This window comes from Anser anser (genome assembly GCF_964211835.1).
Source record: "Anser anser genome assembly, chromosome: 17".
NCBI lineage: Eukaryota > Metazoa > Chordata > Aves > Anseriformes > Anatidae > Anser > Anser anser.
This window is the reverse complement of record NC_139738.1, coordinates 2,670,188-2,687,564: the sequence shown is the minus strand read 5'-3', so window position 1 is coordinate 2,687,564 and position 17,377 is coordinate 2,670,188. Positions and strand designations below refer to the sequence as shown.

General features: G+C 48.6%; 2 protein-coding genes across 4 annotated transcripts in view; both read right to left on the bottom strand.

Moving 5' to 3' along the window:
- Nucleotides 1-3,906: 3,906 nt before the first annotated feature.
- FNDC10 (fibronectin type III domain containing 10) lies at nucleotides 3,907-12,747 on the bottom strand. Its single transcript, XM_083802373.1, has one exon. It carries the CDS (start codon nucleotides 6,630-6,632, stop codon nucleotides 5,952-5,954), a length of 681 nt encoding a protein of 226 aa, XP_083658499.1. The 5' UTR covers nucleotides 6,633-12,747; the 3' UTR covers nucleotides 3,907-5,951.
- Nucleotides 12,748-12,897: 150 nt separating this feature from the next.
- LOC310882899 (uncharacterized protein) overlaps nucleotides 12,898-17,377 on the bottom strand; it is a 30,071-nt gene continuing 25,591 nt past the window's right edge. For 2 of the 3 annotated variants that reach the window (XM_083802335.1, XM_083802337.1), the window contains 3 exons: nucleotides 16,917-17,081; nucleotides 15,006-15,077; nucleotides 12,898-13,447 (listed from right to left, as the gene is read on the bottom strand). In XM_083802335.1, coding sequence (XP_083658461.1) covers nucleotides 13,337-13,447; nucleotides 15,006-15,077; nucleotides 16,917-17,081 — 348 coding nt within the window. In that variant the 3' untranslated portion in view covers nucleotides 12,898-13,336. Of the gene's footprint in view, nucleotides 13,448-14,992; nucleotides 15,078-16,916; nucleotides 17,082-17,377 lie in introns of all 3 variants that reach the window. The other variant, XM_083802336.1, reaches the window with a different exon arrangement.

Genomic DNA, 17,377 nt, shown 5'->3' with positions numbered 1-17,377 from the left:
CAGCCCTCCATACAAAAGTGAAATTCCGCACATGAAATGTCCGGAGCCTACTCAAAAGGCCCAGAAAGCTCTACAGTTTATCCACTGACTAAATTGCTTTTGGAAGGTCTCGATACAAGCTTTAGCTTCAAATCTTTCTCTTAAAAGAATGCAAGAGAATTTGGAAAAATAGTAACAGCTGCTCCTATACTGACTGACTCCATCACTGCCCAAGGCCTGCACCACACCGTAATGAAAACTCTGGTCTTCCCAAAACTCCCAGACCGCGGGTCAGCCTTTCCAAACTAAAAAGATCAGGGAAAAGTGTCACCTTCGTGAGCCAAGGCACCCTTCATGTGATGAGGACACCAAGGGGAAATTCATGTGTCAGCACTTGAGCCCTGTCATTTACCAGCCTCTCCCGCCTCTGTTAAGAGGGATCATACTTTTGATCAAAAATGCCTACGCAACAAAATTTTGTTTACGTACAACAACCAACTCATTAGGACACTCATCCCAACAGCAAAGCTGTGAGCTGCTCACCCTTTTGTGACGAGCCCTTGAATGTAGAAGCAGCAGGAGGATGGCTGTGGTAGCTTTGACCCCAGCAGGACCACTTGGAAGGCAGGCAGGGAACAGGCTCAGCACTCAGCACCTACTGGTTTTTGACACATCACACAACTCTTACCAGGAAATTCATTTCCATTTGTGCATCTGTCTTCCTCTCTGGAAATCTGTTCTAGTTTAAAAGGAATTTCACTGGTGCAAATCTGCATTTCATGCTGCATTTTCATCTTCTAAAAGCAGAATCTACAAGACATTCTTCAACTTCAGTGTGCTGATATATTACCCACAACCGCCATGAATTCCATTACACAGCCAGGGGCTCTTAATGATTTATATTTAGTTCTTCTACAGTTCTGAAGAGTCTCAGGCACACATATATATACACGTCCTCTTATGTTTCATCTACATATGCCCAGACAGAAATTTTATAATTTGCTGTGACCACAGCAGGTGATACATTCTAATCATCCCCAGATCCAAGTCCCCCAATTCAGCTACTACACAATCCTGTCTCATTTGATATACAGGCAATTTTCAAACACCCAGAAAGTAATTACTCCAATTTTATAACGTAAGGGCTTGGGAACTTCTTTCACTCTGTGTTTGTAATGCAACACTTTAATTACATCTCTGCAAAAAGCTGTTTCATAAATACCAAATATCTTTCCTGGCAGTCTTTGCATCTTTTTCCCAAATGTGTCCTATTCCCAGATTTCACACACATATAAGTTCCATTTGCCTGGCAATGTAAGCCACATACTCCATTATTCAGAACGTGACTCAAGTGATCCAAGCAATCACTTTTTCCCTGAAAAGCAGAGAATTTGGGCTTGTTTTCTTTCTCAGCACTAGGTGGCAGCCAAATGTTGCAGCGGCTCCACTGAGCTGGGCTATGGGAGAAAGCTCCCAAGACGGGTTTGAATGGAGAGCTGAATCACCCCTAACAAGAAGTAAATGGGTCTGACACCCTGGATCAATCCCAAACACTCTGTGCACTTTGCACAAAAGCCTTTTCCCCCTTTTCTCTGTGGAAATAGGAGCTTTCTCTTTGGAAACAGGAGCTACACACAAGCTTTTCTGTCTTCCCTCAGTTTAACACTGGAGATACATCAGGGTATTTTACTCGGTACACCTCAGTCCTTGAAACTCACATAAAGACAGTGTCCCGGGCTGTTTCTCTTGCTGAAGGAAATCACATTTTCTTGGTTTGCAGAAGGCATCTGAAGGGTGATTTTGGCAGCTCCATTACTCCAGTGGGGGAGAATTCACCAGAAAGAGCAAAGGATAGGGAAGGACCAGGCCAATTCTCGCATGAGAGAGACGAGCGGCCTAAATCAGATAGTTGAGAGCAATGCCAACAATAGAATAGAGGCAACATAAGCACTTCGAGGGGGCAGGTTTGTGTGAAGACTCCAGCCTTGTGTATTGATTGACATGCAGAAATTTGTGGAAGGAAGTTAAACCAGGCTGTGTTATTTTCTACATCCTTCCCTCAATGCTCGGAGCATTTTACCTCTTTGCAGGACCCTCAGATACTGCTGAAAGCAATACCAGACAGGGTGTATTTGCTCAGGCTAAGGCTGCAAGAAAACCCATCCAAGCATCGCTGCTATAATTACTCAGCCTTTAACAGGAATGTGACACGGTTAACTGTTATCTGTCACTTCTCCTCCTTTCAGCCCACTCTTCCTAGCCTTTCTTTTGGAACATGCTGGTGAAATAGAGCAGCAGTCTCGAAGACTTCAACTCCAGGTCTCCATGGAAGCAAAGTACCAGCTTTAACTTGCACCTCCAAAGCCAAGCAGCCCTTCCTTTTATGTGCCACAGAACGTACCCTAATGGAATTAGAAGAGAGATTCTTCGCCTAAGGCTCAGACTGCTTCCTCCAGAAGATTCAAAGCAGGGGTCAGGCTGAGCTTGAGCTGCTTCCATCTAAGCTGTTGTTTTCCTCACATTTAACACAGGACAAGAGAGAGAGAGGAAAAAAAAGAAAAAAGTAAAAACAAGCATATCGTCCTCCACTTTAACTCCTGCAGAAATGGACATGGCCTGATATTTGTACTGGAAATTACCAGACAAATGCAAGACTATATATCACCTAAGAGTGCACCCTACAGATTTTTAACACCCAGGTACTTGTATAGTAATAGGGAGACTGTGCAGTTGCCTTAGAAGCTATCTCCACTGTTTCCTAAAGCATTAGGTACATAATGGCCAGTTTCTTGGCAGTTATAAATCAGCATACTGCCACTTTACTGCTGCCTGGGCAGGCCAGGATTGCTTATATCTCTGCAAGATACTCTGCATGCTTTGGGAATTGCTGCAAATACTGGATAAAGCTTACTTTAACTTGCAGTTGCACACAAAGACTTGTTGGAGTCAAATGAATATCGAGTCTATTGACATGGAATTTTTCCCATTGCTACCAGTAAGAAAATTCTATACTCATGATAGAGTGAAAAAAAAAATCAACAAAACTACCAGTTATCAGTTCTTTGGAAGATGTTCTGCTTAATGTCACACACACAAAAAGGGAACACTCTTTTCTTTTCCAGACACCAAGCTGTGTCCAATTAAAACTTAATCCACTGAAAATAAACGGGAAGCTACGAGATATTGTTTCCCACATCCCATCTATAATGCATGGAGAGCAAAACACTGATAAAAATAATCCTTTAGAGAGTTACAGAATTTCCTCCAGCAGGATTTATGTTCTTGTTCTACATCTTTTGCTCTTGCTTGTCTATCCTCTGCCCAGCACGCAGTTGCAAGGCAATCCACAGAGGCAGATGCATCAAGATGTGAGATGACTGCAAATAACTTCTGTAGTAGATACAAAAGGTGCTGTTTTAGCAGACAACCATATCCTATCACTAAGTGCAGAGGTGTCTTATTGAAAATAGTCACATACAAATCCATGAATTAAATTTGATGTGGTGCTCAGTTCCCTGACATCAGCATTACCGCAATGAACAGTGCTGGCTGCACAAGAAATGAAGTAGCTTGAATTGGCAAAGAAAGAGGGATTTGGAAACTAAGGCAAAGCTCATTCAGAGGTCAAACAGGGATTGTGTAGACTCAAAACCAGACACCTGGCTACCATAATTAATGGGCTTGGCTCAGTGAGTTTTCATACATGGCTTTGAACAGGAGGCTGAACTTGGTGGCCTCCAAAGGTCCCTTCCAACCTAATTATCCCGTGATCCTAAACCTCCAGTAAACAAAAAATCAAGTATTCGGAGAATACCTATTTTCATATTCCCGATAATGTTATCGTAATTTTACAGTAGGCAATGCAGTATCATTATGACCATATTTGTTCACTTTGTGAGTCAAACAAATCTTGAACCATTCAATATTTGTGATTTTCTTCATTTCTTTTCATTATTTTCTTAATTTATTAAGGTCAATGCCGAAGTGGTACAAGACTCATCAGTTACACATTTAATTTTCACATCTGGCAGTTCACGACAAATGAGGAACAAAACAGTAACACTGGTTGACAGAGGCTGACAGAGATATACAAAATCAGTGGCATTCCAGCAGTCCTGTACAGAACTGGCTACAGGAAAGACTGACTTGAAACCTTTGAAAGACCTTTGGTCCAAATTCACTCGGTGTTTAAATTCACTGAACTAAACCACTAGATACAATAAAAAGTGATTGCCTTTTCTTTGAGCAGCCGATCTCCTTAGGGATAAAAAAATATGACATTGTCCTTCAGTGACAATGAATGACACTGTCCTTCCATTACTGCAATTCTAGATATTGTCAGGCTGCTTATATCAAGCACACAGGCAAATAAATAAAAAGAGAACGCTGTTAAATTTAGAGTCAGCTGCATGTGAGAAAGCAAACAAAGCGAGAATAACAAACAGGTATTTCTGCCTGGTGAAACAGAGTCCTTCAGCTCCTTAACCGCTTATTGAAGTTATTGAAGGGATTATGATCAGTACAAATACTGCATTTTTTTTAAGGATTGCATATACTTTCTGTATTTACCCTCTAATAGCAAGTTTATACTTCACAAACTATTCCACGAAAGAAAAGCACATGGGTTATTCACCAGTGATAAACATTTACACAGATCACATAGGAAACTGAAGTATTTTAATAGCAATACCCCGTTACAGAAGAGCCCTTCCCCTACTTTTGCTTTAGGTACGTTTAAGTGATACAAAGTCATTGTCTGTTACAGCAGTCACCTATATACAAACAGCACTAAATAAAAACTAAACACAATAGCTCTCAGATGGTAACTGACTCTAGTTTATGTATATATTGAAGTTCAAGTACTGACCAGCCTAAGTTTGTTTACAAAAACAAAAGAACACACCAGTTTCAGAGACAAAACCACGAGAGGAGATACAGTTGTCTATGAAGACTACAAGAACAGATATACCAATAGAAATGGGACAAACTTTCAACACTAAGGCACAAGAGAATTAATACTCGAATATGGCTAAAACCTTGTTGACTACAGCATTGAGTGAGCAGTTAACGATGAGTGTTCCTATGCTCAAAACACTCGGCTACAACATCAGTGGGTTTTGTGTTCCAGATGATTTTACCTCAGTGCAGCTGCACGTGGCACTCCTAAAAAAAAAGAAGGGGGGATGCATTTAAGAGGGCAGTGATGGGTGTTCGCTTACATTGCACTTATTTTATACCTAAGCATCAGTTCATACTTCCGCAATGAAATTGAGCTCCATCCTCTACTAATTTCATCTCTTTTTGTGGGGACCACCACCTTGGTCGCTCAAAGGGCTCCCACCCCATCACGCAACCCCACCGGCCCCAAGCACCTGGGAGCAGCATAAGGCACGATACAAAGCCCACGTAAATCGGGGGGATTTAGGTGGGCTTTGGATCAAACACACGGCTAGCTGTGGGCTGTGGGGTTGCACGGGGCTTGTTCTCTCGTGGATTTAAATGACGCTCCCCCTTGGGAAAATAAATAAATAAATAAAAAGTGCATGTCTGGAGCAAGGAGATTTAAGCGCAGGTTTAAAACGAGCATGTTCTTGAGAGTCTTCTCGGACGGGCCCTCTGTGGGATCTGTCGCTTGCTTCTAGCAGCAGAACTTTTTCTGGCACTTGTGGATGTTTGCCACCACTCGCTTTTAATCCACTGCGATCCTACAAGTTCAGACCTTGAGCATGGCTCGGGCTGCAAACCCCTCATTACACAAATGAGGATCTCCAAAACACACAAGAAAACCCCAAATCCCGGGAGCCTGGAAAAGCCAAACCCAAGCCGACCAAAGCTTCAAACGACGCCGTGGGCAGAACCGGTAGGAACAGAGCTCAGAGACCCCATCTCTCTCCCTGTCGGAGAAGAAAAACCAAGAACAGCCCAGCAGCAGCCTGGGGCCACGGCGGGGTCGTGGGGACCGTCGCCACGCTTCACGCCCGACGCGAGGCGGCGGAGGCGCCGCCGCCGCCACCGGCCGGGCTCATGAGGTTCTCGGTGATGTAGGCCACCAGCAGGCAGATGAAGACGAGCATGACGCAGATGGAGCCGCCGACAGCCGTCATGGCGACGACGATGTCCCTCATGGCGGCGGGCTCCACGCGGAACTCCACGCACTGCGCGGGCGGCGCGGGCCTCGGCGGGGCGTAGCGGGGCTGCAGGCACAGGCGATAGCGGACCCCGCCGTGCGCCTCGGGCAGCAGGTAGTCGCGACAGGAGGCCCCCAGCTCCACGCTATCGCAGGGGAAGCGCGTGTAGGTGCCGTCCCACGAGCAGTTGAGGGCGAAGCCGCGGAGGCCGGCGGCGGGCCGCGGCGGGGCCCACTGCAGCAGGACGCTGCCGTTGCGCAGCGCGTTGGCCACCAGGGCTCCGCCGGGGGAGCGGTGAGCCAGGCAGGCCCGGGCCGAGCACTGGAAGCCGCGGGCCGGGGGTCGGAAGCACAGCCGCCCGGCCGCCGCCGCCCCCTCGGCCCGCACCTTGTAGGGGCACCACGGCGGCTGCTGCTGCTGCTGCTGCTGCTGCTGCTGCTGCTGCTGCTGGTCCGGGGGGGCGGCGGCGGGGGGCGGCCCGCAGAGGCAGAGCAGGGCGAGCAGGGCCGGCAGCGGGCTGGGCATGCCGGCCGCCGCGGCATGGAGCCGGGGCTCGGCAGCGCTCCGCCGGCGCCGGGGCCCCTTTTATAAGCCCCCGGGCTCCGCAGCCGCCGCGCCGGCCGCCAATGGAGAGGCGGCTCCGCCGTTAACTCTCGCCGGGCTGCGGGGCTCCAGCCGCCGGCCTGCGGCTGCCTCCGGCCGCCCGGCTCCGCGGGGGGAACGTGAGGGGCCCGGGGCTGGCAGGGAAACGGGGGCTGTGGGGATTCTGCCTTCTGTTTTTGTTGGTTCCTGGCCGCTTTAGGGCCGGGGGGGTTCAGGTTCTGAGAGAAACTCGGTGAGAAGGACCCCCCAGCACCACCGCAGCGCCACCACCACCAGCATCCCCCGCAGCCCAGCTGCTGGCAGGGGTAAAACTGGGGGTCTTGGCCACCCCCGGACAAGGGGAAGAGGCTCTGTGTAAGGGGCGGCCAAAAGGCAGCTCCTGGCCGCAGCCGGACCACCCCACGCAGCCCCTTAGGGAAGATCTCCACGCGTGGAAGCGGCAGAGCCCCAGCTAATAAAAGAAGCAGAAGTAGGGACTTCACCCAAGCAGCCCCTAACAATTCTCCAAACAGTTAAATTGGTAAAAGTTGCACTGAGTCCTGTCTTTTCCAGTTTGAAGATTTCATTCCGCACCCATAACGGTGGGGATGAGCATTCATGTTTTGATGAGGTTTCACATAGTGTCCTGAGAGCTTTTAATTCCTGGCTTCTGAGCTGCTTACTTTCCATCCACACAAAAGGGCTGTGGACAACCATAAATCCTGCTGGAAGCTGGGATGCTTCTCTCCCTTTGCTCTAAACACAGAATGTCGTTTAAAACTAAGCTTTAGTGCTCACAAAATGACCGACTTAAAGGATCTAAAAGTCTCTACAATTAACAGCATCGACAACATTCTCTAATAAAAATTGCTTTAATTAAAAAAGGAAACAGGTGACAGCTAATTTAGCCCCCCCTTTTTTCTCCCAAAGTTGCCAGCTTTTTGGAACAGGTAGTCACACAGGCAGCCACCTTTCAACATTCTTGCAGAACCCTTTGGAAAGGAAAGGACCACGCCGTGCCATCCCAAAACAACCTATCTGCAAATCACCTGTGAAGGTCTCCCCGGACCGCAGCTGAGAACCACTCTTCTGAAGACTGGAAGCATCCCTCGGGTTTTAGTGTACAAGACACGCAGTGCGCGTAGAGAACACAGGAGCTCCACCACCATCTCCTGAGCCTCTCTCAGCCATCCTCCTTCCCCACAGTTTTAGTGAGGTGGACACACGGGTACATAACACAGTTTTAACTGCTGCTTGCGGAACAAAGAGCAAGTTCAACAGCATGGTTTCAGTATCATGGCTAAATGAAAGCAATGTAACTGCAGCCCCAGCCCAGATCTTTAAGGTGCTGATTTCTGACCAGCTAAGGAGACTAGGAGAGAAACTGGTGTTTGTTAAATGCAGGGCAGGAACGTTCACAGATTAATAAAACCAAAATGCAAGCAAGAAACCAATAAGAAGAAGGGTCAAAGGTAAATATAAACAGGCGTCTACACACAAAGGAGAAGAAAGGCCAGGTATTTCATTAGGGCAGTAAAACCAGATGGAACATTCCTCCTTATAGCAGAACATACACATTTGTCCACATTTAACTTTGTGAAGTAGAAACATTATAACATTATATTGTTAAAAACCCCAGCAATGTACCTAAATGCATTGGTGTAGTTTTTCTCTACAGTGTTACCTACTTGGAGATTTACCTACTTGGAGATGCACAGCAATCCGTAAACCGTGGAAGTTTTCATTAAAAGTGTTTATTGTTTTATATGAACTTAAAATAAAAAAGTAAGGTTCTGAAGCCTATTTCTATTTCACAGCCACGTCCCCCCAGAAAACCCAAACCACAAAATATACACTTTGGACTTCAATGAAGCTGTTATTTAGAACATTCAGTGTAATTTGCAGCAATGTGAAACTTGTTAAAATAGGTTTTTAGATGCACAGAGCATTGACATGACCAGATGGCCTCATACTGAGACACCTTTTCCTGTCCGAAAGACTTGCCTTTTCAAAGTATCGAGTTTCCTAAAATCTTTACTTATAAAATATTTAGTAGTGTGCAATTGTTTAAATTTGGTTTAAAAGACACATGCAGAGATTTTTTTTAATTTTTTTTTTTATTATTTCTGGCACCTACCGAAAGTTGTTAGAAATCTCATGCTACTGAGCGGTACCTACTGATGTTATTGAAAATGAGATCAGCATAGAAAAGGATGCTAACGTCGTAGTACCAGCTGCTCTTCTCAGAACACGGTGATTGCAGAACACGAGGAGGTGCTGTGCTGCTGAAGGCACTTCTTGGTGGCTGAGGCACACTTACCTGGGGGAGTTCCAGCGAGGATGCAGGAATGACGATCTGACGGCCCCTTCTGAGAAGCGCGGGGGTGTTCAGGAGAGGTGTGGAGCCAAACCAAGCCCGTTTTGCCTCCTTAAGACCTGTGCAGCTCTCCCAGCTACTGTTAACTAGCAGATGGCACTCCAAAGCTACCATCGTTTCAGTGGTCAAGGAGATCCGGCACCAGGCTCTGATCAGATTAACTGGTCCTGTGAGCGTGGGTTGGAACAGGTTTGTTGTGAGTGAAATAACCACAAATGAGCAGAACAGTGAAGGGACTGAAGTGTTCGTGAAAGGTGTTAAAACCATCCTTGGGCCACCACAGTCATCCTAGGACCTTTTGGCTCGAGGGGCCTGCAGTGGGAGACCTGTCTTCTCATTCTTTATTAACAAGACAGCTGTGTTGAATAAAAAGGGACCTAGACACACATTCCTTCGATCGCCACATTTTCTTCATGCACATGAACTCCAAGTTACAGAACAGCCCAGTCACTGCCAGGGATCTAACACCTGCCTCACCCTTTTCATGTCTATCGACTTTCACTACCACTAAAGCCGCACCAAGTTCAGCAAAAGCGGCAGGCCTCGCTCCAGAGCCAGTCAAATACAAAACAGCACGAAGATGGTGGTTGAGCTGAGTTGTGTGCTGCTGCAGGGTGCAGAGAAGGAACGAGAGCTGAAGGACGTGCATCCCCAGCAGGCCTAAGCTCCATCAGCCAATGTTAGACTTGTATTTAATCCCGAAATTTTCCAACAGCCGCACTCAAACTACATAGGATATGATCACCAGTCATTGTGAGAAACAAGTGGTAATCTCTTAAGTCATTTTATATATATATATATATATATATATACACACACACACGCATATATATAAATGAGCGGACATTCTTGGTTTGTGGAGGTGCAGACGGTTCCTCCTACAATATGCAGCCATTTAGGGCATTTTCTCCTCCAACTGTTTCAGATATCTCCAAGAAAACATCTCATTCCTGTCACATTTTAAGCCCTATAAAATGCCATGTAAATGAGTAACGAGCCTAACAATTTAACTAATTGATAGGCATATTTTCCTAATCTCTGCCTTCATTTGTAAAGGCACAGAATGTACTATTAATTCCCATCATCTGACTAAAGATGTGGCCAAACCGCTGTCACCACGTGAACCCTGGAAATGCATTTGTTTACAGAAATCTCCTTTACATCAAGCTGTGGGAGTCCAAAGGAAAGGAAAGAGCAACCCATCAGGAAGTTGTAGCAGCCATCCAGGTTAGCCGCACCTTACCCTGCACTGCATCCTTTGGCTTTGCACTGTGTCTCTAGGCAAAAGATAATTATTTATGTAAGAAAGGCAAAAAACCATACATGTTTTGGCTCGGTCGGTCTGCCAGCACTGGCTCCATGTGAACACTGCCTCTCTGTTTGCTCTCTCAGCAACCCGGCTGTTCCTCATACCTTCATCTGTGCCCCGGTCTGCAGTGCCACTCAGCCGGGACATCTCAGACGTGCCGCCCCAACCTTTTGCCACTTGGGCAAGCACTGACATTTGCTTTAAGCAGCGAGCCCCAGGCGGCATATTGAAAGCAGTACCAGCACGTATTGCTTTACCGGCCTTCAGACAGACCCAACACCACACGTTTTCTGCTTTCCTGCTTCCCCCCCCACAGGGTTTATTGTCTCCCGTTAGAAGAAGCACTGAACTGGTACCAAAATGGGGGCAACTTGCTGGAGGCCAGGCAAGGAAGCACTCACCACCCACAGCTAACCGTTTATGCAGCACTGCGCCAATTTTAGTCTTGCACACAGCCATAGCAGACAAGCCCCAGAGCCGGGATGCTCAGCGCTCTGCTAAGGGCAGCACGCAACATATGGCTGCTAAAGCATTCCCCCAGCAGGGAGCTTACATTTAGGGCTGAGTTGCTACAGTCCCCTCCGAGTCAGCTCCGAGGATTACTCATCCCAGACACGCAAAAGCAATGAATTTGCCTCCTTATGTAGCTAGCTCCTGCAGTCTGACTCAGCACGTGGTCTCACCCTCCCGGGGTTCTATTTCCAGCTCTTGATTCACTCGCCGTCCAAAACTCTGCACTCTGACAGCCACAGGCTAGGAGCATGGCAGAGCAGGAGTGAATGAAGCTCAGCAGACAGCAGCACTACATTTCTCACTGGGGCAGCTTGGGCAAACAGACTTGAAATTCGTGCCACAGACGGTGTTGGTCATTGATCCTCCGCTGGCCTGTGAACCAACACCACCGTAGCTACCTACCTGAGCACTGGGGGCATTTTTGATGCGGATGCGTCCGAACAGATAGCGGCAGCTCCAGCTAATGCATCCTGAACGTGCTATTTATAGCCGACAGTGGTGGCTGAGCAGTACTGCATCATGCAGCAAGGCTGGCAATATAAAGCGCTAACGCAGCGTTAATCATTTCAAGTCACTTTGGCAGTCTCATGCCACGTTTCAGCTTTGCAGTGAGCTCAGTGGGTTGTGAGTGCTCCCAAAAGCCAGAACAAATGTCCTCCCGGGAGCAGGTCAGTGCTCTCAGGGGTTTTGGAACATTGCTCCAAGCTGTCACAGCGAGGTTCTCCTGGTCTCAGTGAACGTCCGTATTCTCCAAGTTCCAGCAAGCAGCAGATCAGGTCTGTGAGGTCCTAACGAGATGATTCCCCGGCCTCCATAACAGCCAGCCGCACCACCCAGCTGCCCTGACGATGCAGCTCTAGAAAGGGAAGCAGCTGGAAAAACAGTTCTTGTTGCTTCCACACATTGCAAGCAGAGCCAACATTAACTACTCCAGGCAACCCCGGAGTTTGACTTAGACTGATGATTGTCCTGGTAAGAAACACAAGCAGAATAAAAACAGAACAACCAGAAAACCCTGACGTGTTAATTTCAAGCTCCATTAGAAGCACTGGAAGAAAAATCAATATTGCCTGAAATGAAAAAGGCCAAACTTATTGGGAGATAAATGTTGTTTTTCCAAGTGTCTAGAAGTGCCACAGAACACTCCCCAAAACAAGGCATTAAAAAGTCTTAACGCAAACAGGGAGCAAAGATCCCTCCTGCAATCTTTATCAGGACCTTCACCAACAAGCTGTTGGATGAGTGACCCCCACAGCACGTGGTGGTGAGGGACTAGGAGACGGCTCAGGTGCATGGCGCTTACACGATGTGGGGATGTGACAGCTCTGCCCTGCTCACATGAAGCCACGTCCCAGGCCTGGAGATGGCATGCTGAAGCCCAGTCTTTCAGCTGCCACCATTTTAAGTTCCAGGGACTCCAGCTGACTCATCCCTTCTGTCTGGCTGAGGCAGCCAGACATGTTTTGGAGGCTGAGTAAAGCAGAGCACCACAGACTTTATCTACTGAATCACCAAAGCACTAGGAATACCCAACCTGATTAAAAACCAGACCTGTCCAGAAGCAGCGTAATTTATCCCAGCTCTGTGAAATCCACGCGGATATTGGGGGAATCAAAAGAAGATGGACAGGACGGGAGGGAGATGGGATGCTGGGGTCCGAGAGGCAGATGCAGGCTGGGACGTGGCCCGATATCTTCTGCTGAGGGCCTGAGGATGGGCAGTGCTGCTGGGGTGCTGCAGCTGCATCCTAACAGCGAGGTTTGACCGACCACCCCTTGGCAAGGAGAAAGAACTCTGCAGAGCTGGGTCACAGGGAAGGGGCTCTGCACCGGGAAGAGGATCTGGTCATTTGTATACACACACACGTGCTGGCATGTGGTCATTTCTGCTGGTACTCGCTGTTAGCCATCACCCCTGCATTGCTCCAAACAACAAGCAGGCTGTCTCCCTCTTCACCCTCCTCTGACGGGAGCAAAGGATGTTTTAAAGAAACACTACTGAGCAAAATATTTTATGAAGACAGATTCCTTTGTATTAGCAACCAGTCAAGTAAGTCCAGGGACCAGCTCAGGCACCCTTTTGTAGTCCTGCATCCCTCCCCCTGCCCAGGCAGTAAAAAAACAAAACAAAAAAACATTCTCCAGCTAGAGAGGGGATGGGGAAGACAAGAGGGTGAAGAACTTGAAAAACCAACACATGCTTCTAAAAGAAGCAGCAGGATAAAATCATTCCTACAGTCTGAGAGCACTTCCATGCTATCGACCAGAGAAGCAGGAGTGGCCCCACGCACGCAGATGCACCGCACACCTGCAGGCACCTTGCTCGGTGCCTGCCAAGGCAGCCGTCTCCTCCTGCCTTTGTTCTGGGCTCTGCGTAGTACAGGAGCCAGTTCCTGGGAGGAGTTCTTGTCCCCTCACTCCTAGCGCATCCATCTTCCTTTGGCATCTCTCAGTAGTAGTCATCCTTCTTGCCGTCAGCTCCCTGGATGCCCGCGTGCTCCTTCCGCTCTTGGACGAGTTCCAGGTCATCGTTGTCATCCACCTCACCGCCATGATCCTCCTGGGTGCAGAGGGAACAGCCAGGAAGGAAAAATCAGCAGGGCCCAGCTGGAAAAGGAGACCCTAACGCTCAGCGCCACGCTGCTTCTGCACAGAGCAGTCCTACCAAACCAGCCCAGCTTGGGAAACCCAGGAGCAGGGAGGAATGCAGCTCTGCCAGGGACCTTTCACTGACATCGGCAGTTCGCTTTGCCAAGAAGCAGAGTTGAGAAGCCCATGTTGCCACGACCAGCTGTTCGTTTAAGGAACATTGAATAGCCTGGCATTGCAGCGCGGTTTTCACATCTCAGCCCGTTGCCACTGTTCCATGAGAGGATACCCGACCTCCGCCACATTTAGAACCGCTGTAACAGTCCCAGCCCTGACGTGCAGCAGCCAGCACAGAATCTGCCGGCACCTTGGTGTCCAACTAGAGAGTGCACAAGCCAGGTTCTTACACAGGGCAAGGAGAGCTCCTGACATCAGCTTTGCTCTTCTCCTCCCCACCCACTACCTTTTTTCTTTATCCTCATTTCCAGCAGGCTGCCCAAACCCTTAATTCATCAGCAAGCATGCTGAAACTGCAGGAAACGCCAGCAGCAGCCACTCACAAAGGGCAAGGAGAGGATGAACACGACTCGGTGTTCTTAACAAGACTGCAGAGAATCCTTTATTTCCATCCAGGTGAGCCAGGAGGCAGCAGTGTCCCCTCCTGGGGCACATGCGATGCCCCTTTCACAGATGCCTGGCTCTCAAATAAAGCATGGAACAAATGCGCCCTCTTTCTCCCTGGGCATCTCATCTAGAAATGGTGCTGCTCACCAGCACCAGTAGATGAGTACTTTTTCCCCCGTCTCCTTTGCATGCTAATCACAAAAAATCGTGTACTTTCAAGGCTCGTGAACCAAACGTCCCACTTAAATGTTACCGTAAGGTAGCTGGCAACATTCAGCTGGCTCTGGGGGCTGCAAGGAAGGCTGTCGTGTCTCCATTCACTCAGCTCCCTGTCACGGAGACCGCCTCCAATGGAGAACACATCCCTGAGCAGCTGCCACGAAACTCTGAGTTCATCTCAGCTACAGATTTACACATGAGGAAAGAAAAAAACACTCTCTCCTGCTTCCACCCTTCCAAAAAAAAGTTCAGTTCTTTACGTACCTATCTCCCAATTCAGATTTTAAAAGCTTTCTCCATCTTTTAGCCAGGACCAAACCTCTCCGCTGGAAGCATCTCCCATCCTACCCAAACAGCAGTTCCCCAGGAGTGCCCTCTCATCCTTCTGCCACCCAAGCTCTCGTTCAGCCTGCTGGCTGTAACCCCGTGACCCTTCTGGGAGCACAGGGCAGTTCTCCCCAGCTCTTCCCCACAGAGAAAGGTTGGGGACCCACGCAGCAGCAGACTACAGGGCTCCTGGTGAACTTCTTACCACAGGAAAAATCCCTCACTGAGCAGAAACAAAACCGAAGGCAGTGCCCACATCTGGTTTCCTAAAAGCCGAGCCGTGCTCAGCTCCTGAATCCCAACAGACCCAGGTAACGATTGCACCAAAGAGGGAAAGAAGAGGAACCTTGGTGTCGTACAATTTCTTGCTCCTGATCTTCTTGATAGTCATCCATTGGGTCCTCCCTGGGCTTGGCAGGTCTGCCAGCATCCTGAAAGATACAGAACATTGGACACTGAGCGCTGCCCCGACCCATGTCCAGCCCCTGCGGGGAGACAGCCCTCTGGCATGGCAGCCCCGGGTCTGGAAGACGTTGGGCTACAGCTCAGGAATCAGGGCAGCAGAGAGGCAGCGAAACAACCCCAGCTCCATTTGTACCTTCCCCACCCTCACACCTGCAGCAGGCGCATCAGGTCCCAGGCTGCAGGGAACCACGCACGTCCTGCACTGCTTCTGCATCAGCCCAGCTCCGGAGGTCTTTGTGTTCCCCTTGCTACATCCCGCCACCAGATTTGAAGACAAAACAACAAACTAGCAGGGATATTTTTAGAGCCACTCTCACTGGTGAGGATTGAAATATTAACGCTTTAAATAATTTACAGCTCACAGGAGGATCTGGGTACTCAGACAAGGCTGATTTACAGACACCCCAACAGTGCTGCTGGGCTTTCATCTTCCAGCAAATACAGTTAAGCCAGACATCTGCTTTCTTAGACAACTCCTTCCCAAGAAGCCAGCTATTCTATCCTGACCCGTTCTGCTCTTAGAACCACAACCACGAGCCTTGGAGAGGAATAAGACGAACTGGCAGTGTTTGTCTTTGCATGTGGGAGAAGCTCAACCTGAGTCAGCACTGCTGATACAAACGTGGTCTGTGCCCAGCCACCACGGGACAAGCAGACTTGCGCTGCACTGAATCCGGACACGTTAAAAAGTGAGGAGGAGCTTGGTGTAAACCAGACCCAGAGAAAAGGGAAGTGAGGAAGAAGGGAAGGACAGGAATGTTTGTTCCACCTCTTCCTGAAGTGGGCTTCAGACGTTAATGTAAGGCATACTACAACTGGGGAAGACTGGTCAGGTCTCTGCATCCAGCTGACACCTTTCTCCAAAGCCAGACTTAGATTTCTACCCCTCATAACCATTACAGGACTCGCAATACGCAGACGAACAGTTCCAGTGCCTAGAAGGCAGCATGCCCCCTGCATGGTCTAACCCAGACAGCAGGGGAAAATTGCCCGACCTGGTAAAACAAACGTTTTCAGGGAAGTGGTACTTGTTAACACAGGTTCTCACCAACGCTTCTCCTTATACAACGCATCAAGTGTCTACAAATTATTTAAGGTTGAGCTTTAGGGAATGCAGCATGGCCCCATTTGAAAGATATCCTCCTTGCTTGATTAAATTGGCCTGGATTTATTTTTTTTAACCTCACCATTGATCATGACTTTAGAACCTGACAGATAAAACACGCCTTTTAAAAACAAGCAACGCTCGGGTGCATGTCAAAACAAACTGATATTTCCCTGATGCAGAGCCTGGCTTCAGACAGCAAGCAACACTTTGCGAAATAAATGGCTGTCACCTGCGAGCAGGCAAACAAGAAAGAGCTTCTGCACCTTGTCACTGCTGTCAGGAGTCTGCTGCATGCCCCTAAACAGCAAGGGCTGCTCTGACCAGACCCCAAGCATAGGCCCCTGCTGTTGTCTCTAGTTTTAATACCTGAGGTGCTAGACAAGAGCATACAGCTACAGTAACAGCCATGGAGTGAGCCATCTCCTGTTCCATGTCTCTCCAGCCATGTAGGTGCTGCAAATACTTGTGCTAACTTCAACAAGCCGAGGGGACAGAGCCAGAATGAGTTCTGGTACTGACCCACTGCTTCTCAGAAAGGTTTCTCCTGCCTGCCACATCCTTGCAGCAGCATTATGGATCTGTGCAGGAACGTGCTGTTTTCCTTTGAGCCCTTAAGCTCTCTGACTCTCCCCACTCACCCCACTCACAGCCAGGAACCTCTCCCTGCGCCCCTACTGCCTGCCCTTGTGTCAGTCACCTTCAGTGGCTTCTCCTTAGACTCTTCTTTCACGCTGGGTTCCTTGAACTTCTCCAAACCTCCCACCTTCTCTTCAAAGTCAGGTCTCTCCAGTTCAGCCTCCTCAAACTCATCCTCACCTTGGTTATTGGGATCCTGGGCAGGATCTGCAGCATCATCCGGCATCTGGACAAGAAAAGCCTCGTGTGAGCACCAGAGAAGATATCCACTCGGGAGGCAGAGGCCAACAAGAGCCCACCATCAGCAGCAAGCCAAGAAGCTCAGCAAAACCGTTGCCCTGAAGGGACCCAGATCTCAGGAAGAAGGACTGGCACTACACCATTAAGAGCACAGGCGTATCGCCCCCCCAGAACAGACCACTGATTACTCTTAGCCGCATTCCCCTGCCTTTTCCCAACCTCTAGTTCTATCTTAATCTTTCATCTTTGTTTGTTTGGTTTTTTAAAACGGGAAAACTGAGA